General features: G+C 27.5%; 1 protein-coding gene across 3 annotated transcripts in view; it reads right to left on the reverse strand.

Moving 5' to 3' along the window:
* Window positions 1-25,367, reverse strand: part of LOC107450740 (uncharacterized) — a 29,262-nt gene extending 3,895 nt beyond the window's left edge. Inside the window, exons 1-8 of one of the 3 annotated variants that reach the window (XM_016066619.3) lie at window positions 25,217-25,367; window positions 21,376-21,526; window positions 18,371-18,452; window positions 14,366-14,497; window positions 11,240-11,345; window positions 8,397-8,454; window positions 8,128-8,300; window positions 5,228-5,298 (exon numbers count right to left, since the gene is read on the reverse strand). In XM_016066619.3, the coding sequence (XP_015922105.2) occupies window positions 5,228-5,298; window positions 8,128-8,300; window positions 8,397-8,454; window positions 11,240-11,345; window positions 14,366-14,497; window positions 18,371-18,452; window positions 21,376-21,512 (759 nt within the window). In that variant the 5' untranslated portion in view covers window positions 21,513-21,526; window positions 25,217-25,367. Of the gene's footprint in view, window positions 1-5,227; window positions 5,299-8,127; window positions 8,301-8,396; window positions 8,455-11,239; window positions 11,346-14,365; window positions 14,498-18,370; window positions 18,453-21,375; window positions 21,527-25,216 lie in introns of those variants that run through there. The other 2 variants (XM_016066620.3, XM_016066621.3) reach the window with 2 other exon arrangements.
* Window positions 25,368-25,890: the final 523 nt, after the last annotated feature.

Raw genomic sequence — 25,890 nt, forward strand, 5'->3', positions numbered from 1 at the left:
ACTATTTAAGAAACACCCAATAAAAAAAGCACCCTTAGGGGCTTATAAAAAAAAATCGAAAATAAGCACTTTTTAAAAATGCTACACACCATGAATAAGTAGAAAGTGATTTTAATATGGTACTAATAAAAATTATTCTTCACGCTTAACAAATTATTTGTTATACATAAATTTGTTTCATGACATCAGTATTTCTTAATCAGAAGAAATATTTCTTTGTTATTTAAATTAAATTTAACTCAATATCAAAAAATAAAATTCTCTTACTTTTGTTTAGAAAATTTCCAATAAAATTGTGAGATACACTTTTGTTACGTATGGGAATTTTTTTTTACATTCCCTTTTTATATGTAGCAAAATATATTTTTAAAAATGAAAATATATATTAATATCAGATTTTTTAAGCAATTAAATAAAAAGAGTGAACAAAATGACTGCTGGACTCAAGGATTTTATAATATATATGAGTGTCATTATGTGTAATGATAGAAAAATATTTTGTGTAAGTGCTGGAGAAAAATATAACATTTTAGTATAAGTTACAATCATTCAAATTATTGTAACTTTTGATGATGTAACCACTAATCCTCAGATCATGATTCAATAACATCCATTCTCTTAAAAAGAGTAAGATTTAAAACATTTAGCAAAAATTTTAATTTTTAATAGATTTTCAGTAGTATAATAAAAGATATTATAACCTTTCAAGAGTAATAAAATAAATATAAAAAGATATAAATTTAATATATATTTTTATATTAACAGGTATGTGATGCCATTTCATTAAACTTGCATTTGCTATCAAAATGTTTTTATATCATTAGTTCTTACAGCTTAGAAATCATTAATGCTATAAATTGACGAAAGTACTTTTGATTTGTTTGTAAAATTACTAACTAAAAGTAGAGAAAATTCCAAAAAATATATTGTATGCTTTTTCCTTTCTATGTAACTAAATTATTTTGTGAAAGTTTGACTAACTCTGAATTAACCTTCCAGCATGTGCGTTAGCGCAAATTGTATGAAAAATTCAGTTTTTATTGCACTTTTCGCATACTGCAGATGGGTTGCTAATGGTCATTTCTATTATTTCTTTCAACCCTTTACCCACATCATGAAATGTGCCAACAGATCACGAGACAATTTTTATTTTTAATAATGGTTTTGTGCTACGTGGTTTCCTGCAGGGCTCGAAAAAACTCAGAAATTTTACCCGTCCCCGAGGACGGCTTGCCCAACAATGTACGCATCCTCTTTGAAACTAATCCGTCGCTTCTAAATAAATAAAAATATAATTTTCTCTTATTTATTACAAACATTTATATAAATTGCACAATGAATTAGTAGTTACTAGGATTACATTATACAGTAATAAAAGAAATACTAGGTTACTAATAGTAAAACCTAGTATTTCTATTATGAAATAATTTATTTCTTTGATGAAATAATTTAAATAACAAAGGTTAAGTTATCTGTCAATTATGATGTAAATTTATCTGATGGTACTGTTGTTTTTAAATGAATCAAATATGACGCTTGCCAGTTCCACAATCAAGCCAATGATTTACGGACGCTGTATTCGAGAAATTTGTTGTCCGTGTGGAATTTTTGACCGCCGAGGACGAGCGGTTTTTTGAGCCCTGGTTTCCTGTTCCTTTATTTTCATCTAATGATAAAACAATCCACATGTAAACAAGGAATGTGCGGTTTGTGTGTCCGAAAAACAAAAATTCTCAGCATTAATGAAATACAAGATATGCTATAGATACCCATGCAAATGTCATTTGGATATCGAAGTTATTTGCATGGAATGCAATGTGAACTTGAAACACTGAGAAATCTTTTCAGAATTCTATTTTTTTTTATTATTAGGCAATTCTACTCTGTATTATTACTATTCCATTATTTTCTCTTATTTCTAATTTTTAAAAATAAATAAAAGAATTAAAATTGGAATTAGTTTAAAATTAGTCTTTGTAACTAGTCGTTTGTTTTCTTTTATTTCCTAAAAGTAAAATTGTTTGTAGAAATAAGTTAAACTTATGTTAAACTTAGATTTTTCCAACCAAAGTTGTTTTTTTTCCTTTGATGAATATTAAAAGTATCTTCAATTTTAAAATATTGTTATTAACTAATAAATTTTAAATCATCTTTAATAAAATACAGTATTGCTTTTCTACCTGCTAATACAAGCACTTAAAAATATTAGAATATGACATCATTTGTATTTTGAAACAATAAGGTTAGTTTTTTATTTCTTGACAAATTTATTATTAATAATCAGTATTATTTATGTAGTTTTCCATGCCAAAGAAGGTAAAATAACAGCTGTCTTTATAAAATAGAACATGCACGCTCATGTAAAATTGCTGAGCACCTGTGCTGGAAGGTTAAAGAATTCATTTCTCTGACCCTTTGTTCTTGTAATAAGTGCTTTCAAATGTAAATCAATTTCAACTTATGTTGATTTCAAGTCAATCTTACTTGCATTAGCTTAAAACAGTACACCATCACTTTTAACTACAAATTTTACCAAACAATTGTTAGATTAGCAACGGGTAATTCTCTTATCCTCTTTTTAAGTGACCTGTACGTGCACTACTTTGAGGGGAAACTCTTTGACTTATTAAAGTTCCCTTTTTATCAACGATATGTCGACAATTATTCCACAATGACAGACAATTTTGACATTGATCGTGCTTCCAATCCCATCGTGCTTTTCATACACAATTCTAAAACTTGTTTACTTAAAAATGAAATATGAAGAAATTATTTTGATTATAGAAATGTTTTTAAACTAAATGAAAACTAACTAACAGTTTTTCACTTGGCATGCTTTTTAGGTGCATTTACTTAGACAGCTTATAAACAAAAGATTTGAAGAATTCTAAACTGGTGTAAAACACATGAATATTTATTCATCTTAAGACAAAATATTGTAGAATAAATAAAACTGTGAATCCCAGAAAAGATGTACCTTCCTTCAACAAGCAGTTAATAACAATGACAGAAAAAACTGGTGTTTCTTTATAGTATTCAACTAATTTTTTTCAAGATTTTGAATTTATTACATAAAATTTTGCAGTTAAATAATGAACAGAAATATATAACCAAATAAATATCACATTATTATAAATTGGGTAGCTGAATTTAACGATTGTGTTTTAATTACACTTTACGAATACCCAATGTATTCAAAATACAAATAACATTGTTTTTTAAAGTAAAAAGTATTGATTTTTTAATAATTTAAGTTTCTGTAGTTTTTTTACTCATTGTTTTATCTTGTTATTAACAGAATCACATTTAGCCAACAAGTGGGCCAATGACAGGCTCCACTTGTTGTAATATCATGCTAAACGTTGTAAGCAAAGGGTTAAATTCTAAAGTTGTCCAAAAACTAATAAGTTTTAAATAATCATCTTACAAATTTTAAAAAACCTAAATAAGTTTATGTTTTCAGCCACAACATATCAAAAAAGAAAAAAGTACAAAAAAATAAAATAAATACATTTCAACATAATTATAAAACAATAGTGTTATTATTAGGTATGCATAAAATGTCGAATTTTTAAGTGAACATATAAAACTGCATGTCTATTCTAAAAGTTGTTTATTTAATCAATACTTTTGCTGCAGTATACTTTTTTCAAGAATATTTTAATACATACCTTCCAGTTTTTAGAATCAATAAACTCTGACACGGAATTTTTCAGACTGTCTTCGTTTTTCTACTGATAAGTTAGTAGGAGAAAGGTTCAGTGAGTAAGCAGAGTGCTTTGAAATTTCATATTTTAATTCTGTTGTTTGACGTATGCTACAGATCATTGTTTTGGATTAGTACTTTTCAACATGTTGGTTTTAAAAAAGTTTTACAATACTGTTGTATGGTCAATTTTTGTTCTAGAAGTATACTTCTTTTTATATTCAGGTAAATTTGTTTCCACCAATGTTTGGAGAACAATTTTGTAAGGAGAAATCATCTGACCAAAATTTATCAAACCAATGAAGCAATTTTTGATGGCTAACAGTATTCTCTCCCAATGCCTGGTTTATATTGCAAGCAGCTTTTGCAGCATTATTGCTCGCAGCAACATTCCTACTTACATAACAGGGTTGCCACTCAGATCTGGAAAAAAAATTCCCTGTGTTTTCCCTGTACATATTATAAACACTATATTAAGAGGAAGCAACAAATGATGTGCTCTTGTGTGAGATATATTGGGCTAACTATATTTATTAGTTTTAATGACTGGAAAAACAGCTGAACATACTTAAATAATGCTATCATAAATGAAATAGTTTAGTATAGCTGAAATATCATGGTCAGATATCCCATAGATTAAGCCTTGAGTGGTCACCATTTTTTAAAAGACAAAAATAAGAAACAGAATTCCCTGTATTTCCCCAGTTTGTAAAGAAAAAAATCAAAATTCTCTGCATTCTCCCTGTTATTTCAGGAGATTTTTAAATTTCTTGTATTTTCCAGGTTTTCCCTGTTCTGACTGTGGAGTGGCAACCGTGACGAATATCAGTTCAATTCATATCCTAACAAATTTAAAAACAAGTAACAAAATGGAATACTAAATGAAAAAATCTTCTTCTTCGCAAAGTAGCTATGGCAATGATTATATCAAAATGAGACGTAAACAGGGAATCAAACTTTCATATATAAAGAAAATTCGACATTTTATACGCACCAACCTAATATATATTATAAATGACCTTATAATAATACTGCAGTGCAATTGACAAACAATGTAAGTAACTCTCGATAGATTCCGAGAAAAGTAGCTCGACAATTTTTTTGATTCTATTGCAAATGTTATGAACGCTAACATAGAATTTCAGAAAAATGAAAAAGCAAAACTCATTTTTGAATATTTTTTTTTTTTGCAACATGAAGTNGGTCCCGATCGTTCCGGATAATCGGTTCCCTACTGTATTTTTTTTTTTTTGCAACATGAAGTTTATTGTACAGAGATGCGAAATATGTATCTAAACTTTTTGTTGCTTACGTTGATTTTTCGTTCGCACGGCAGTATAATAAAAAGCAATAAGTTATTTATTATACTGGGTACTGTTTCGCATTCAAATCTCACTAAAAAATTCTTTGTTAACTTTAACTCTTTGGTCAATTTGTAAATGTGGGGCATTTTTCCTTGATACACTGTTTTCCAATTAATTACATGGAAAATATACTAGGAATTGGGTCTCTCTAACTTACTGCTTCTCTTACAGCTTCTTGCGATGAATCAAACCCAGATGTATACATGTCTAAAAGTTCATGACATATGCCTAAATGAAGAAAAGAATAGAGCTTAATATATATATAAAAAAATATTTTTGGGGAAATAATTATTTTCATAAGCTATTATAAGCTTATTATATCAGCTTATTATTACATTTACCAAAGCTTTTATTATTACATACCGAAAATAGCGTTTTTAAACACCCTATGCCAAAAAAATATAGCAATAAATTTGTAACTAGTAACAATTATTATGGTCATCAAATGTAATAATTACAGAGAATTTCTTAAAGGTAGCTAAATATGTATGGCAATATGGACATTTTTTTGCTATAACTTAAAAAAAATTCAACAGAATTTTTGGAGCAATTCAAAATAAGTAACAAAATTATTTTCCCCAAATTTTAAATTCATGTGTAAACTGTGCAAGACATGAGTAAAAATAAATTGTTTGCTTTTTCTTAGTTTTGTAGAGAATTGTATTCGGCAACTAATAAAAAGAAGTCCGATTTGAATATCTTAAATATTTAAAAAGTTTAAAGCCATTTCCTAGGTAGCTTTCGAGATTTTCTATTACTTCTGCATGTTTTCTTTCCTTGTACAATCACATTTCGGTGCATGAACATTATGAGGTATTATCATTCGTTATATAATTTTATCTTATGATAGAAAATATCATTTTGAGTTTCTTTCAAAAAATGCAAGAACTACTGAGAAAATAGTTTGAAATTTTTTTAATTTTTAAGATATTAAAATCAGACTTTTTTCATTAGTTGCAAAATACAATTTACTACAAAATTATGCAAAAAAAGTGTTAATTTTTTCTGCACATGCACAGTATCAAATAACTACTTATGTATATATTGCACAGTTTTCAATGAATTATTTTCAAATTTTAAAGTAAAAATTTTGTAATTAATTTTAAATTGCTCTAAAAATGATGTTTAATTTTATCAAGTTTTTTTAAAGTTACAGCAAATAAATCTAGGACAAAAAATTTGTAAATAAAAATCTCCATAAATATTTAAGTTACATATACAAAATTTTGTGCAATTATTACATTTAATGACCTAAATAATTACAAGTTAAAAATTTATAGATACATTTTCTGACGTAGTGTTTAAAAACAATATTTTCTGTTTGTAATCTATTTTCAGTCCCTCAAACCTTTAAAAAGCTTTTAAGTTTATTGGTTAGCATGAGAAATTGCATAAACTAAACACTTCTGAAGTTATAAAATATTATTTAATTTTTTCCTGAGAAATATGAAAAAATGTATAAGCACAGAAGTGTCTCCATTATTTTGTCCACTGCCGGTATTAACAAGTTCCTTTTTTATTTTAAAGTAAAAGAACACATCTTAGAATTAATGCCTTTTAAAGCAATAAAATTTTAATTCTGTCAGCAATCAAAACCCTAATAAATTTCATTCTGGAATTTTTTCAAAATTTTTGATAGATAGAAATTTATGAAATCACACATAAAAATGTACTCTCTCTGAGTAAACACACCTTTTTTCCAAACAGATTCAGATTTCTGATCTCCAAGATACCAGGGATAAACAGAATCGCTGAAATATAATCTTAATAGTTTGGTCATGACAGCGACTCACAGTTTAGACCCCTTAATGTTCATTTTACTTTTTGCGTATTTCACCATATCACAAAATCCTTTTAACCCCTTCCTTCTCACTCCCATGAAAATGACGGGGTGAGTTTTCACCCGCTATTTCTTGCTCCCGTGATGTTTTAGGGCTGGAGTGTTCAGTAGTAAAGTGCCAATAAGAATAAAACTAATTCATTTCTTTTGCCCGTAAAACATTTTATTTCTCATTTTACACACCAGATAGCAGTACCAGGATATTTTTTAAGGTAATTGTAGATAGTTAGTTTATTTTAAACTAGATTTCAGCACTAATCAAATACGTAATACAAATACAAAAGCCAAAAAAATAGGCACTTTTATGGCTGTTTTCTTCAAAATTAACCAATCGTTAAGGGGTTAAGGGAATCAACAAAAAAATTGCACAAAATCATAGAATTCATTTCGTTAAAGCAATGGAAAATATAACTTTTAGTAAATATTAATTTCTTAAATTTCATTTAATAATAGTTGAAAAACTTTTGTACTGCAATTGAAAATGAAAATATTTTACATCGTTTCAAAGAATGGAATTTTAAATGGCAAACATACAAAATTTGTGCAAAATCGGTCAAATAGCAGCCAAGAAATTTTGAAAGAGTTGAGTTTTAAAATTTTGATTTCTCAGGAACTATTTGACCAGCTTTGCCCAAATTTTGTGTTTTGTCATTTTTTAAAATGATATAAAGAATTGTGTACCTCACAACTCAAAATTTTTTGAGTATTAAATAAAAAGTTATATTCACAAAACATTCTATTGGTAGCAGCTATACTTTGGTCGGAAATTCATATCTGTCATATAAAAGGTATGTTTATTCACAAAAGTTAGTTTTGTGTCCAAGTTTGTAACTTAAAATATGTTGTAATTTAATGATAATTAAGAAATATTCCGCTGGTGGCGTTGATGAATGTTTGCGTGGGACCAGAGACCCATGAACTCTTGTTGTTACATATTCTTCCCTGTTTTCTTAAGTGTTTCGTGCCGTCTATGTTATTAATAAAAATATATTTCCAAAGAACCGGCTCAAGGTAAGTGAAATTATTTCACACTTATAATTAGTTCATTATAGAAATGACATTGGTTAAGTAATATTTAACAAAATATCCCCTGGACCCATTTATTAGCATATTTGAGATAACCCCTTCGGACCTTTAAGATTGAGTTCTAGAACGTGAAAATCTGTAGATCATCCATTTTTTATTTTGTGCACTGTAAAAGGTATAAAAAAAGTTACCTTCTATCATCTTTATTGAAAATCCTTCAGCATAGGCCTCCCACCAATAACATTGGTTTATTTTGCGATTTTCCCAATCATCTATTTCAAATCTGTTTATTTTTGATGCTAAATGAAGAGATGCGACAGCAATTACTTCTGGCTGCCACTGAATGCAAATCGTTGTGCACAAACTATTACAGAATATTTAAAATAAAAAAAATTAAGTTTGAATAAAATTATGTTTTCATTTAATAAAAATACATATTTAGAGCAATATTGTAACTAACCTGTCGTTTACAAATATCCAAGCACTCTGAACCAATTTTTCTAAATCTTCTTTTCTTCCTTAAAATAAATAAGGTAAAAAATATATTGTAGAAATTAAATATTTATGAGGAGATCTAATTACTAATTCCAAGGAGATCTAATTAATTAAAATGGATTTAAATGTTGATTATTCACAAAATTCTAAAAACATACATGGGATTGGTATAACACAGAAAAAAACAACAATAGACAGCATGAATAGTCATAAAAAAATGAGCAAAAAGTTGGCTATGTGCCAAACTTCACAAGTCATCACAAGTTTGATTTATACATATCACATATACTTAGCATTCCTCATTCATAAATATTTTAATGTAATATAATAAATCAAAAAATGTTTTCAAAATATGCATTTATACCATTTTCAACAATACTGACTAGCAAACATACAAAAAGACTGAATATTTTTCATGGCAAAACAAAGATCAGCTATAACAAAATTGCTTATGAATTAAATCCATTTTTATATCATTGATTTGGTTTTATTGTCTGAAAGCAAATACCAGAGAAAGAAATGAGGTACAAGTGAAGAATTTTTCCTTTATTCAGTATCCACGAAAACAACATATTTCAGAGGTTTTAAAAAAATTACTAATGCAATGAATTTAGGGAATATTATTAATGAGATATTATTAATAGATTATCATTAATTTTACACAAATATAATCTCTAACTGGAAAAAAGCAAAACAAGTATAAGAAAAAATGAATCACTTTTTCTTTTCTGTAACAAATAATAATATAAATAGATTATGCATTTCAATCTCATTTAATACATACTTATTAAATGAGATAACTTTATAATGATTCACAAATTTTTTTTTCAAAGCTCATATAGTTGACCTATTATCACAAATCTAGATCCCCACCGAAGATATCTCATACCTTTATATAAAATTTGCAGAAAATGTCTCATTTAGAGCAAATGTTTATGATAAATAATTTTGTCTTTTCATTTTCAATGTTATTTGCAGGTACAATCAACAATGAATATATAAAGCAGAGGAACGGATAAAAATTAATTTATCCACCAATTTGTAACATTGATAAAAAAAAAATTTTTAAGTCCAAATGAAGTGTAAATTTAAGTATACTCAATCTTTTTACAACTTAGAATATTAAATAAATTTCCACATCTCAACTTGATTGCCTAAATTCTCAAATAAAAAATTCAAATTGAAAAAAAAAGAAAAAACACTTCTTGGAGAGTTCTGATTTTTACACTGAAATCCTCTAAGTATACATACATTCCATTCACTAAATTAGAATAATTTAAATTGTCTTAAAAAACATTCAAATTAAAAAAGTGCAAAAGGGAAGAAGTATGCGATGCATTAAAAATGCACTTTTAATTGTGACATAATAAAAAGAAATCTACCAGAAAAGCATCCGATATTTGAATTTGTACAAAATAATTTAACAGATTACGTAATTTGTACATAGAGTTTAAATAATTTTTCAAATGTTTCTCGGAATATAAAATTAATGGGATAGTAAAAAGGTTGTTAAAAATTACTTTACTTCCTTTGATGACAATCATTAAAATATGTTGATTTTAGTAAGAAGAGTGTTACCTTTAGCACGAAATTAAACAGTCTTATAATTTGCATTATCAACTGGTTAAATTAATTTCAAAATACTGCTTATAATATGCTGCAAAAATTAGGAAAACAAAACCTTATTCTTTCATAACTAGGATATAAAAAGTAATAAGCATACAAATTTAAAGAATAAAATGAAAAATATTCTAGAACAATCCAAAGAAATATATTTTTTAACCATCTAAATAATAATTACTTTATACTTCAAATTGCAGCTACAGATTTGTTTTCTGACATTTGAATAAAATTTTAAGTTTTAAATATTAAAATTTTTTATTGACATTTAGTACAAAATTAAAAATATCAATAATTTAAATTAATATTTAATTTACTAAGAACTTTTTTTATTATTCTTTTTTCTTTAAAAACTGCTGAATCTTGCATTTTTCTTCCTGCTGTTGATGCAGTCAAGTAAATTGAATAATTTATTTAATATATTTAGTTTATGGATGCAGGAAACTATTTTTATTCAAAATTTTCACAACTTTTTATTGAATCGAAAAAATACTAAAAACTGAAACATTACTTTTGACCAAATTGTTACTCAAGTTTTAAGAGAGCAGTTATTTTACTGCAATCAGGAATGAAGCTCACTATATAAAGTTCCTAGGGAACACTTGATCCAATTACTTTAGAAAATAGGCCCTTAAACTTACTCAAATGCTACTCAACACTAAAGCTCAAAATGCTACTTTTAAGAGCTTATCTGAGACTTTTAAGAGCTTATCTGAGAGTTGAATTTCTAACAAAGTGAAAAAAGCAAAAGTAAAATGAAATAAACTAAGCTCTGTTTAAGTTCGAAATTACATTAAACTTCTAAACATATAAAATTATTTTGGTAAAATGTAAAAAAAAACAAAAAAAAAAAAAAAAAAAAAAAAAAAAAAAGAAAAAAAAACATAAAACTATTAAACAATTGAGTTGAAAATGAACAATTATGTTAACTCTACTTATTCTAAAAAACAAATAAATACAAATATAAATTCTTGGGCTTCTATAATGTCTACTCAATTTAATGGTAATTATTTCAGAGGCTTTAAATATTCAAACAAAACAAATGAAAGATTTTCCCTCCTAAATTGCAAAGTTATTTATAAACATTATTAGAATAGTAATTTCAAAGATTTTAAAATGCACTTTGTTGGAATGAATTATTTTACATAAAATAAGAGACAATTTTTTTAAAAAAAATTCGAGTAATACCTTTTAAACGTTTAGCATATTTTAGTATACAGTTGTATGGATGGGCAACATTAAAATTAAACTGAATAGACTTGAGTAAAACATTTTCTAACTTCATCATATCTCCCTAAAAAGAACAAAACTTTATGTGAATAACAATATAGCATGGAAATAATAAATATTTAAATGGATTTTCATTACAGTGTAATAATAATCAAACAAATGTGAATTTGTTTTCTTAAAAAAAAAAAAAAAAAAAAAAAAAATAAAAAAAAAAAANTATACTTAAAAAATTTAATCAAGAATAAAAAGTAAAATAAACTGAAAAATGACAGAAATTTTTATTATGGTTTGATAAAAGAAAATGAATAAAATTTAATAAAATGCACACATATGTTAAAAATTATTGATTATTATTTAAAATGCTTTTATGTGACCACAAAACCAATGAAGTTTCTTCTCTTGTGTTGGCATCAAAGGGCAGAAACAAACTCAGCAATAAACAGGGATGANAAGGCTGAAATTCGAGAGACAAAAGCGAAAAAAATCTCATCCCTGTATAAAGTTCAACCAGTTTTATCCCAAGGAAATGATTTTTAGAGAAACTTCAGATGAAGGAATGAGGACTTCAATAATTTCGCTCCGCGGAAAATTAAATTCCTCATAAAATATTTTAACTTGTGCAAATAACAATTTCAGCGGAAATTAGTGGAAAAAATGGAAAAATCTGAGAAAAAGCGGAAATCCGCGAATCCGCGGAAGAATCTCATCCCTGAATAAACTACGTATTAATGAAGAAAAAAAAGTGAACTGTTCCTATAAATTGCGTAGCATTTTTGCTTTAATTATCTCTCCATATTAAAATATTGTAAGGGCTGCTGGCATTGTTTTGAGTATTCAATCTAACATTACATTTTGTGTTGTTGTGCAAAAACTATAAATCTTAAAAACTTGAAATTACAAACCACACAAGTCGAAAAATGTTTAGGGAACAAAAATGTACTGTACAATGGAAGAAAAAAAATTTAAAATTTGATAACTAATTCGAGAATTATTAACCATTAAACTTGTAGGAAAAAACATCAGACAATCAGTTCAACAGGTCACAGGATTACAACTTCAGAATTAAAACTCGGTAGGCTAAACGGGCCATATTTGTTTATGAAATAAATACAGAGTTTTTTTGCTCACTGAAGATTTGTAGCTCACTGAAATGCAACTATGAAATTAAATTTGACAAGCTGAAATGAGCCATTTGGGAACTTAATGCAAATATAGTTTTGAAATTTCAAATTATTCAAAAGTTATTGCAAATTTAAGTGCTTTTTTATGATTTTTTTCAGACTTTTTGCTTTAATTCTGTGTATGAATAGACAATAAAGGCTGGCTTGTTTTTATAAATTAAAGATAATCTTTTTAATAAAAACTGGACTTTTTCAGATAAGGCCATCTTTTTTGCAATATTGATTCACGGAGCGTTTTTAGTTTCGATTCTGTCAATGTGGAACCTCAGAACTCCCAAATATATAACTGTGTAGGTCCCTGTGGCATAATCACGGCAAAACTGTCACAAAACGTTACAGGGTTCTTGCTGAAAGATTTTTCTTTTGAAAACTAAAGAATTTTGGTTTTCTTTTTTGCATAAATTTTCACATTTTTTTATGCAAAATTTCGTTCAAAAGGTGATAGGAATGCTCGTGATTTTTCTATTCTCATTAGAAAATAAAAAAAGTACATTAATGACTGGCTTCAGCTAGGATTACAAATAAATAATATACATAAAAAAAAAAGCTGAAATCGCGAAAGCCTAAAAGATAGTTCACACTAGACTGAGCAGGGATATGGTTACAAATTTGGTTGAAGTAAAATCGATCCAATATTTTTAATATATTACACACATGAAACTTTCTAACACAAATTTGAATCTTCCCTAAAACTATCGCTCACAGCTTACGCCAATTCCATCATAAATATATAAGGTATTTTGATTATATCTTTTTTGTCTAATTATTACTATGAATCTTTAGTTTTTTAAAAAAATCTTAATGTCTTACATAGCTCAGTTATTATTATTGACATTTTTGTTTACCGAAATACCGATATTATTATGGCATGCTAAGTTATAATTGCAGATTCCATAAATTACTCTTGGATACACTTGGTTTGCGTCAATATCATTGTTAATCCATGATGTGTTGCAATCGTTCTTTCAATAATTATTGATATAAATTTTCAAATTTTTTCTTTAAAAAATAAAATCTTGATGTTTTTTTACACAATTTTACAACGCCTATTTACTTTTAATGTGACGATTTCATTGCTTTTTTGACAATTATTGCTAGTAAAGCTCTGAAAACCAGCAAATTCAGGCATTAATTGCTAGTGCTAACGATTTCCTCAGGGTTTTTAAAATTCCGCTTATCGGTTCATTTTATTTCTACACATAAAATTTGAATCTCCCATTTAAATAATCACTTTGATTTTCACATGGCTTTTAAACTTTCCGATACATTTCAGACAATATGAGAAATTCGAATCACTCATTTGAGTATTTACTTTTTAAAACAATGATTATATCCATTTTATAGCAGTTATTGCTATTAATTTCCACTTAGTCTTTAAAATCCGATATTTTTAATATAACATTATTTATTGTAACTTCGGACTCTCAAAACAAAACACGCATTTTAGTAATCCCTTCTTAAAGAGATTTCGTCATCAATATTATTTTATCTCACAATATTTGAATAAAAGAAACTACATATTAAATTTAAAAAAATAAAGTTTTTTTTTTGTAAACACAGCATTTCTGTTATTTTAAATCAGTAACACATATATTTGATACCATTAAAAACATCTTGCAAAAAGATATTAGAGCTAGAGAGTTTTATGACAGAAAGCATTAAAAAATACGGTCACAGGGGTGTAATCCGCATATGAAAAAAAATTGCAAAGTGGTGGCAAGACTTTGCAACAAATAGAACCAAAAAGGGAGAAATGTTCTAGAAAAAGCCAGGTCCCCCCCTGGTCTGTTATGCCAGTGATGATGCTGATGAAAAATGTTTCTAAGTCATTACACAATACATACAATGAGCATTACTGTCAACTGCCTAGTTAGCTATTTGAAAAACATTTCCGAAACATTACCTTAGGATTTTCACCTAATTCTTTAAATTCCGTTTCTGTAAGTATTTCTTTTGCAGTTCTAATGATGTCTTTGGCTCTTTTAGGTGTTTCTTCAACTTTTCCAGAGAGAAAAAGACAACAACAAGCAGCTAACTAGAAAAAAGAAATATTTATTACATGCACATTAAATATAAAAGAAATATATATTAAAACATTATTTATGTAAAATTTCAATTTAAAGAAATATATGTAGATCACATAAATAATAAAAAGCAAACAAAATAATGATTAATGGCTTATGATTAGGGTTGCAAGTTTGTCGCGGGAAAAAAAGACATAAATTCGCGGGTGATTCGCGCAAAAGTTTTAAAAATTCGCGAAATTTTCGCGGATAACATATGCACTGATATTTACACCGAAAATAAATTTAAAAATAATAAAAAACATTAAAAAGTTACAAAATTTTATTTTTAAGCAATATTAATGCCGTTACTTAAATGTACAGAATTTTGATACAAAATATTATACATGGTTAGGTTATTCTCGCTAATGTTTCTCCTTTCATCACTCAATACATTTTTGTATTTTGAAAAAGATCGTTCGGCATCCACGCTATTAGTTGGTACTGACAAACATCGAATTGCCACTTTAGACAGTTTTGGATAGCGTTCCATCTTCGATTTCCAAAACTGAATTAATTGTCTACTTTCAACGTGTAGTTCATTAACTGTCGCTTTGTAAGCATTAAATTCGTTCTTCAACTCTTCTTCATCCTCAAACATGGGGATAGAGTTAAAAATAAAAGAACTATCATCTTCTTGGAAAACATCTAAGTATTTGAATTGACTAGGATCAAAAGCTCTGCATGCTTTAAAAAAGCTTGATGCTGGTTGACGAAATCTGTGTGTTGTAATATTGCCTTCAAAAAAGTATGCCTGAATTTTTTCCTGGCATGATTTTAAAGCTTTTTTAGATTTCAAGTGCTGGCAGGTTATAGATTTGCTTTTTAAATCTTCAGCAAGATCAGACATTTCATTAAAAATAACATGCAAACTTATTCTTTGTTTTTCATATAAATTTAATAGATTCAAAATTAAAGATGCATATTTTTCAATCTCTCTTGAATCTTCACTCAATTCTGCGTTACAACATTCTTCGGAAATCGTGCTGATCAAAGAACTACTGCTATTTTGTTGCTCTTTATCGAAGAACTCTGCATATTCAGCTAAGTAATTTACGTGAAACAAAGCTGCCTTAAACCAGCTATTCCATCTGGTTTGTACAGGAACCGGTGGTAGAGCGGCGTTTTTACCCTTTTCAACTAAAAAGGCTCGAAATCGACCCTTACGTGAAGGACATGCAGTGAATGCACGCTTTAAATGCACAATAAAAGAATTCACTTTTTCAAATTGATTTTGCCATATTTCTCCTAGGAGATTTAAAAGATGTGCATTGCAAGTCACATGAACAGCATTCAAGAAAACTGCTTTCAAACTTTTTTCCCATGCTTTGTTCATGTAAGACGCATTGTCAGTGACGAAAGATGAAATGGTATTAAAAAATAACTTCAAATTGTGAATAATTTTCATTTAAATCGCGCGAATTGAATAACTTTCGTTCAAATCGCGCAATTTCAAAAAATTCGCGAATTTTTGAAAAAACCTTTCAATTTCGCGGAAACGGTCGCGAAAATTCGTGCCGCGACAAACTTGCAACCCTACTTATGATTATCAAATAATAAAAAATAAAGAATTATTAAAACCCTAAAAAAAACTTGGAAGATCAGCTGAATAAATTATTCAACTTTCTGAATAAATTATTAAAAACTTTTTGATAATTTTTCTAAACAAAAATAAATAAATAAAACAATCAGTTAACTGATGATATACATATAATAATGATTTGCAATAAAATATTGCTTTTCGTAATTAACAACTTATACAGCCTAATTTAATAACTTAACATTGAATTTTTTTTATAAACTCTTCAATTCTTAATATTAAATTCAGTCTAAACACACAATTTCCATATACAAAAAAACAATTTTCCCTTATTTTTTAAATTACAATTGATTTTTTAGTTCAATTAAAATGTCTGGTAGAATTGAAACAAAGATAATTTTGATATAATTAAAAGAAAATTACACATGTACACTTAAGATAAAAATCAATTTTATGAACACTGCCAATAATTCTATTATGTTGAAATTTTAATAAAAATATAAGTTTCTGTTTTTTTTTTTTGAAAAAAAATTAATAAGTACATTTTTTAAAATAAAACAATTATTTCTAGATACATATTTTCTAGAAGGAAAAAACTCAAATTATTACTTAAATGGTACTTTTTCGTTAGCAAGGCTCAAGTAAATTCAATAAGGTTTCTAAGAACGCAAAAAAATTGCAAATAAATAAGTATAAGTAATAAGTTGTATCTTTGTATGTAAGAAAATTAGTAATAACAGAGGATACTAAGAAATTATCATAAAGACACAACATACAATACTTTGACATGATTAACAGTTCCAAAAATGTTACATTCAAGGTTAATTTACAAATGCATGTAAGAATAAGGACATGTGGCTACTAAGAAGAAATTAAAGGAATTTTAATAATTAAATTTAATGTAAAAATATCAATTAACAAGTTTAATAACCTACAAATTATTAAACTTACTGAGTCTACTGATGAAAAATTAAAGAGGTTTTAATTATTAAATTTAATTTCCAAATATAAATTAGCAAGTTTAAAAAAGAAAAGTTGAGTACAGAAGGATGCTTACACACATCCATAAAAAATGTGCATTATATTGACCTAGTCCTTAAAGAAAGAACATAAGGCAACTAAAATGGGAAATTCTACAGGCTCTAGAACTTCTTAGTAAATTTTAGCTAAATATAAAATGGTTAAAATCTCTCTATTCCAGTAAGTATAACAAATTGAATTAACAAAGCTAAAAAGCACTTTTTTTAACCACACATAAAGTAACCAATGACAGAAAATACTGATAACATCTTGAACATTCCTCAATTCTTATGAACTATCTATTATACTAAATTTTGTTAAATTAATATAAATTCTTCTCTGGGATTAAGAAAAAAAGGTTTTAAAAATCAATTTTTATCAGCGGACTAAAAAAAAACTGAGAAAAGAATTGCATTTGTGTTACACTTAAAACAAAAAATATAGAACACACTACTTTTGTAAGACGTGGGAGGAATTTCAGTGGTGATAGAAGTTTATTAAGTGATGCTCTTCATGTTAATGATGTGACAAAAAATAATTATTTTCTTTTGACACCAACAAATAACAAGGTAAATAATGCGTTAATAAAAAATTGGCTAACTTGATCATCTTTCTATTCTCATTATAAGCAATTAAAAAAGATATTTTGTAAATAAAAAAAAAGGTGAATTAAAAGGTGTGACAGAAATGTATCAAGAATAAGACAAAACAGTTTTAAAAAATTGAAAGATTTTAAAATCAGATTAAAGATATATTTTTAATAATTTAAGAGTAACAAGTTAAGCATTTTTTTTATTCATTTACATTATATTTGAATTTAAAAGATATGATCAAAAAAATATTTGGAATTACATTACATTTTACAGTTAACAAAATAGTTTTGAACTTATAACTGAAAAACTAAATGATTAAAAATTAATATGTTTCCAACAACAGTTAGCATAGCAGCCTGATTAAAGAGATAAACATAAATTATAGTGAAGGTTGCTTTACAATCAAGAAACATGATTGATATTAATTAAAAATTACATTACAGGATAAAAAAAAGTTTTTATCTTTCATTTCATGTTTAAACTAAAAACTCACAAGCTCTAAAATTTTTAATCTACATTCCATTTTTGTTCATATAAATTTATTAAAGAATAAAAAGATTTAGAAACTATATAGCTAGCAAATAACTACTTATTCAGCACTGCTGAGTTTTAAACAGAAAACAAAAATTCAGTGCATTCTAACATAAAATTAGATAAATAATTTTAAAAGGAAATAAATGCTATACACTTACATATTTTGAAATACTTTTAAATGAGTAGGACAAATAAAATCTCTGAAAATAAACAATACCAGTAGCAATAGTGGCACACCCTCTTTATAATTAATTAAGGATACTTTTTTTAAAAAAATTAAAAACATACAATAGAAAACAGAAAATAAGATAATTCAAACAAAAAGTTTATTCTTTATCTAGACATTAACTGCAACTGTATATATATACAAAAAATCAATCAACAAAAATATACACCTTTTACTCTTATATTAAACTACTTATAACTAAAATGATTATTTCAAAAATTAATGTTTTTAACTGAAATCCATGTTGTTGCTTATCCTCATAGATCTGACATCAGTCAGATCAACTCCAAAAAGTTGTTGACAGCCAGAAAGTCAATGACGAGAAGGGGATCAGAAATTAAGTCCACCCCAGACAGTCCGACACAATCAAGTATATGTTTCAGCGAGGCTAGTTGGATACAGCATTTTTTACAAGTCGGGTAAATTTTTGTGCCACGTTTGAATGTTAGACATTTTAGATGACCAGTTGAGAATCTGGCCATGGCAGTCTGGGAGCTTTGATCCCAATTGATTCCCAGAAGGGTGACAGGAGATGTTGCAGTGTACCATTGGTGCTGAGGTGGAGTTTGCCAGATTGATTTTTGTCTGTATTTTTCATTGGAGTAAAGTTCCTGATAAGTAAGCGATGACTCAGCGGGTATATCTTCCTCACTGCCCTCTATCTGCTATGTCGTTGCCACCAATATTAACATGTGATGGAATTGAAAGCGTTGAATTGTGATGAACTGAATTGTATGCATTGAAATCCATACCATATTTTATCTATACCATAAAATTTTTCATCAGAAAAGTCTGATTTTTTTTATTTTATTGAAATGTCAAATATTAGATTTTGTGGGCAAGAATATACAATAGAATGTGAACGGAAGGATGGAAAAGTTTCTCTAAAAATAGGAATTTTATAAAATTATTGTAATAGATATTGGAATCATTTAACTTGAATCTCACTAACTGATTACTGTTACTGACAATTTTAAGACTGGTTATTTTCCAGGTATAGTATAGGATTTTTCCACATTTTTTTTAAAAAAATTGCAAATTTCCCTATTTTATAAATTTAAAATAAAATTCTCTGACTATACCAGGTTTTCTCTGACCCACAGGAGCCCCGAATTAAAATAGACTATAGAAATGAGACTTAGAAACTTGCTTTAAACATAACAAATAATTTTATTATATTAAATCTTAATGGCACACTACAATTAATTACGTATTTTGGTGTTGGACGTAAAATGTCAAAAGTACATCTTGGAAATTTTTTGGTAAATCAAAATGCAGGGGTCTGTCTAGGTTTTTCTGAGAGGTACCTATTTTGTGAAAATTTAGACATAATTTGGGAAAAATTAAAAATTGTGTTTAAAAATCCAACACAAAAATATGGCAAGAATATGGATTTATCATTTCTTAAGGAATAAAAAAATAAAATTTTAAGAAAAAGTATTTTGTGAAACTACCATTTTTCCTAAAATTAAATTTGTGAAACTACCGCTAAACGGTAGTAAATTCGGTCTGGACAGACCCCTGAAATGCGAAATGTTTCTACACATTTGTGCAAGATTACCTGTTTTGATACAATTTACTTTAATTATTATTTAAACCATTTTCTATTATTTGACTGAATTTTTCAAAGAAACAGTAAGTGTTAGAAATTCCCTACAATGGTTAAAAATTGCAAATGATGTTCATTTAACAGCCTATAACTTATTGAAAACTAAAATTAATAAGTCAATGTTTCCAAAACTTTAGTTTTTTACCTTGAAAAAGATACCCAGTTAGGTTAAAAATATTAAATTTAAAATATTAAATTTAAAATTATGGTCATCTGGTTGACCTTACCCTGGAATTGCCCTTTAAATTAACAGAGTTTGACTCTAATGTAATGAAGTCTGAGAGTTAAGGGTTTAACACTAGAGAGTTAAGGGTTTAACACTAGTGAAAAGTATAGGGACATTTCTGATTATTTACAGGGTATCTGCTACATTTTAGATTTTTAAATTAATGACTTTTCATAACTAATTCCAAGAATTTTTCATGACTTAACAAAGTTACTATTTTCTCAGACAAAAACACAACAATAAATTTAAAAAAGCATCATAACAACATTATTGAAATGATAGGTATAACCAAAACTGTTATACTCTGCATCTCCATATTTGTAGATTTTAAATTTAAAAATCAGGGTAAAGAAAGAATTGAAACAATAAAATAGCTGAATAAAATGCATAAGCAAATATTTTTCTTTTTCTGCAGGATTATATTGTAAAGATACTTTTCATGTTCATCGGAAAGGAAAGAAATACTCCTGATTTTTCTGTTCTCATTTCGGAATAAAAAAAATTTGCCAATGACTGGCTTGCTTCAGCTAGAATTTTAAATCGATAAAAAAAAATAATAACAAAAATTCCGAAATCACATAAGTTTAAAAGATAATTCGCTCTAAAAATGATGCTTTTCTTTCATTTTTTTTAAAGAAAATTATAAGAACATATTATATTTTAATAAAATATGACTGTGAGTGGGGATTTTGTTACAAATTCAGATATTCAGAACACCATGAAATGGTAAATTTTATTTTAAAAATTAGATTTCTTGGCGACCTAAATTCATGACTTTCCATGAATTTTTTTAAAAAAATAGTTAAAATAATGAAAATTTTTGTTCTATAACGAAAATCATGACTTTCCAGGTGCGCGGATACGCTGTATTTGATATGTGAATTATATTGCAATCATTGAGATCTTATGGAAGACCTTATTTTAAGTTAATATTATAATTACTTTTCAATAAATATGTTTCTATTTTTTAGTTTCGACATTCTACTACACATTCAGTTCTTTACACTACACATGAAAACACATTTTAAAAAGAGTTTTTATTTTCGAGAAAATAAAGGCAATTAATAAAAACTAGAGAGTTATACAACAATAAAAAAGATACAGGCCCATTTGCTTCCCAAGTTCCTGGATAAAGCGAGCTCCTTCTTTCCGACATTTAGCTTCTTTAATAGTATCGAATCCATCTAAAATTGATGGTGTGCATCTAAGCTCTTGCTTTTCAATATACCAATTCAACATACTTTTTAAAGCATCTGAGGGGGAAAAAAAATTATTAATCCCTTGAAATTAAATATATATTACACTTTTTCATTTAATATAATAAAAAGATATCATAGAAACTAACTGGAAAAGCACATAAAGAAAATTAAAAGTTTGCTATATCTGGCATTCTTAATGCATGGCATTTTCCTGGTGTAAAAGCTTAATGCTTTTTGAGGAATAACATGCTATTTTCAAAACTGCTGCGAATTTGCATAACTGTTAAGTCAAGTGTAACCTATATTGAGCCCCTGCCGTCCAAGCTAATTCTGAAAGTCTGTTCATAAGCGCAAAACTCTACCATGAATAAAAGCCAAAGTTTTGAAAAGATGAAAAAGGTTTGTGATTGAATTCTAAATTAAAAAAGTTACTCTAATGCTGTTAAGTTACTCTAATATTTATATAGGCCTATAAATATTTGCAAAAATAAAGAATTAATCATTGATATTGGCAATTATCATTTAGGAGGAAAAATCTTGCCAACTAAGCAATTTTAAAAATATTTAAGCTATTTGTTCATTCGAAAGCTCAGATAATTCTTTACAGGAAGATTGTATAATAATGGTGTAGAGCTTTAACTCAAGTAAAAGGCACCTAAAGGTTGTTTTGCTTTTACTTTTCTTAGTAAAAAAGCATACAAAAATATTATTAAAGGTCTTTCACAAAGTTTTTTAGCAAGAGAAAATAAAAAGTCGAAGTGGAAGCACCTTAAACATGAAGTAAAAGACTAATTTTGAACAGTAATATGTAATTTTCTTGCTTGACGAATAATGTAAACTTTCAAATGGACAAATAGCTAACATATTTTAAAAAATTATTTTATCCTTTAAAAATTAGGCAATTTTGCAAGATCTTTCTACCACGATGAAAATGCTTAAAATTAATTAGTAGCCCTTACCTTTTACCATTTTTAAGAGCTTAAACAATGCAGGACTGAGTAACTTTCATATTAGTAAAAATAAATAAAAAACTGTTTCTTTTCTGTATATTGGTGTTTTTCTTAACTGTATATTGGTGTTTTGCATATTTCTATACATAGCAAGTTTTAGCCCTGAATGACTATTACAAACTCAAAAACATTTCAAACTAGCATATTAGCTAGAAAGCCTTATTTTATTTCATATGATGAAAGAACTTCAAAAGAACAACTTTAAGGATACCTGCTATTGCCTATGTGGCATTCATGCGTTTGTATAAATTATGCATATCTGGGGATTATTATATTCATCAAAAAGTTTTCTAATTGCAGGAACTTTTACATGTTTTTGACCAAACTTTGATGTGCGTAGATAATAAGCCCAAAAATAATGTTGCGGCTCCTAAGAATTTTTTTGCTTTTCATTTTCCAACAATTAGTAAATGTTTAAATTTAATGTCTTAGTTTCACAACAACAAAAAATTCTTTTGAGTATTTGTTCTGAGAGGTCCGAAAACTTAATAATTTAACAATTTAAACAAGAGCATAATTTTAAACTTCCCCACTTGGAACAATCTCTAGCTCTATACAGATTGAAAAAAACTGATGCAGAATTTTATTTTTAATGGAGTAACGTATAGGTAATGAGCAATAACGACAAAAATTAAATGAACACATATTGAAGAATTCACAGTTTACATATTCTCAGATTTTTAAATATTTTTTCTTTAACAGTTTAAACAAAATATTTTATTGATAAAAGAGTTGGATATACAGTGGAGCCCTGATTTTACGTTGTCCGTTTCGTACGTTATCCCGCTTCTTACGTCATTTTCTGCTGATCCGTGAAAATTGTCTATACCGATAATGTTAAAAAATCCCGGATTTTGCGTTACTCCTCTTATGAAAATCCCGTTTGATGCGTTTTTCTACAAACAGATCAAATTTTTTTTTTTATTCTATTCGAAATGGTTTTACTCATTTTTCCGGGCTAGCATACCAAATGAGATTTTCAGTCGGTTTTGTTTGAGTTTGAAAGCTATAGCATTTTTTCTCATTTTCGAAACCTCAGTCATCGTGTTCTTTTCTCGAAAGAAGATGTCGAAACTAAAATGCTTTTCTCTGGCCGAAAAGGCTGAAATCATCTAAAAAGCTAAAGAATTTCATGGCACTAAAGTTGATCTTGCTAAATCTTTGGGTATTGCTTATTCAACTTTACAAATGATTTTAAAGCAAGAAGCTTCAGTAGAACTAAACGCTGAAAAACTCGGAAAATATGCCAAGATGAGAAAAACCCTTTAAACATCTCCGTATGATGAGTTAGAAAACATTTTAATGAACTGGTTCAAGGAAGCCAGAGCAGCAAAGATTCCTATAAATGGATCCATCCTGAGAGAAAAGGCGCTTGAAATTGCTGAAAGGCTTAAACTCCAAGGCTTCAGTGCATCAAATGGCTGGATCGATCGATTAAAAAAAAAAGGGAACAATTTATGCTTCAAATCTATCTGTTGCGAATCCGATAGTGTGGATATGACAATTGTGTAACAGTGGAAAGAAGAAACTCTGCCAAATTTATTAAAGGGCTATAATCCAAGTGACATATTTAATGCGGACGAAACGGGATTGATTTTCAACCCATTGCCAAACAAGACATTGACAATTAAAGGTGAAAATTGCCATGGAGGAAAGCTTTCAAAAATGCGCTTGACTGTTTTGCTCTGTGCAAATGCCGATGGAAGCCAAAAGTTAACGCCTCTTGTGATCGGTAGAGCAGAGAAACCACGGTGTTTCAAAAATATCAAAAGTTTTCCTACCGATTACACTTCAAACAAAAAAGCATGGATGACGCAAGCATTATTTAAAAATTTTCTTCGAAAACTGGATAAGAAAATGAATTTTCAAAAGCGCAACATAATTTTATTCCTAGACCAATGCACTGCTCATTTAAACCTTAAATTGAAAAACATGCGTGCGAAAAACGTGCCAACAGCTGATCAAGCGATACAAAGTATAAAACTCTAAAACAATTTTTACTTGCAAATGTAAATCAAGAAGCAAATTTGCAAAAAAATTGTTAGTATTGAACGAGCTGTATACGAAATTGTAGCTAGAAACGAAAAGCAAGTAAAGATTACTCATTTTTTCCATTAATTTAACTGGTAGGTGTCAACTTTTAAAAATATGCATAGATTTTTCTTAACCCCGATTTTACGTTATTCCGCTTCGAACGTTTTTTATCGCTAGTCCGACAGAAAACGTAAAATCGGGGTTTCACTGTATATTGTCTCAAAAAATAAATAAATTCTCCAAATAGAAGGTACTTTGAAAATAGAATAATTCATTATAATTGGAATACTGATTTCCGATATATTTTCCAGAGGAAGAACAAATATATAACAAAATAGGGAAGAAAGTAGTATAATTTCACAATGAGACTGTACAATTTTATGTTTTAGAAAATAAATAGTTAAAGAATTTATAATATGAAATTAATTTTTTATAGAACATACAAATAAACGAAAATCAGTTAAAAGAAAGTAGTAGGTTTGAAAAGCAAAAAAATTTTCAAGTTAATGCATTTAAGTGTAGAACAAAATATAAATAAAAGAACGAGAATAAATGGTCAATATGCAACACTGATGAATGAAAGTTTATGCTTTTTCAAAAGTTAGAAATCTGAAAGAGAAAAGATACAGTTGCTTCTAATTTTATGAGAAACAGAATCATATTTAGATTTTTAAAAAAATATTGAATAAAAATTCCTTACAGACATCATAAAAGAAATCAATACTATTTTAAATAAACTAAAACATTAGAATAGCAAATTTACACAGTTTGTGTCACGCGCCATATCTACGGCAGAAAATATGAAATGAAAAATAAACAAAACTTGCCGATGAAATCAGCTTTTCGCTACCTATTTCTGTTTCACTCAAGGTTTTCTATAAACCTCAAACAAGGTTTTAAAAATATCCATCTTGCGCGTGATGTTTAGCTTACATTGCATGTGATGTGCTGAGCGCAGAAAGAAGAAAACTTCCTAGAAATATGTCTTTATTTCTGTGTTTCGTCACTTTACTATCTGAAGTAAACAAGGAAAAAATATACAATAATTTCAGCTTTTTTCTATTTTTAAATTTCTTTTAGTTAAGTGACACAACCGGATAGATTCACGTATGTAATGAGTAATATTATATTAAATGAATAACTGTAAAAATAAGATTTGGAAGAATTAGTTTGTTCCATGAATAAGTTTGCAACACGATTTTGGGGGGGAAAAGGAAAATTTTTTTTTAACTTTCCCCTTTTAAACTGACATCTATTTAGTAAGCAAAATGATCTGGATTTTTATTATTATGTATTGGCAATAACACATGAAATTAATATATCAATTGAATTCCCAAATAGACCTTACCATAGACACTTAACTGAAGTTTATTT

This window comes from Parasteatoda tepidariorum, chromosome 8 (genome assembly GCF_043381705.1).
Source record: "Parasteatoda tepidariorum isolate YZ-2023 chromosome 8, CAS_Ptep_4.0, whole genome shotgun sequence".
NCBI lineage: Eukaryota > Metazoa > Arthropoda > Arachnida > Araneae > Theridiidae > Parasteatoda > Parasteatoda tepidariorum.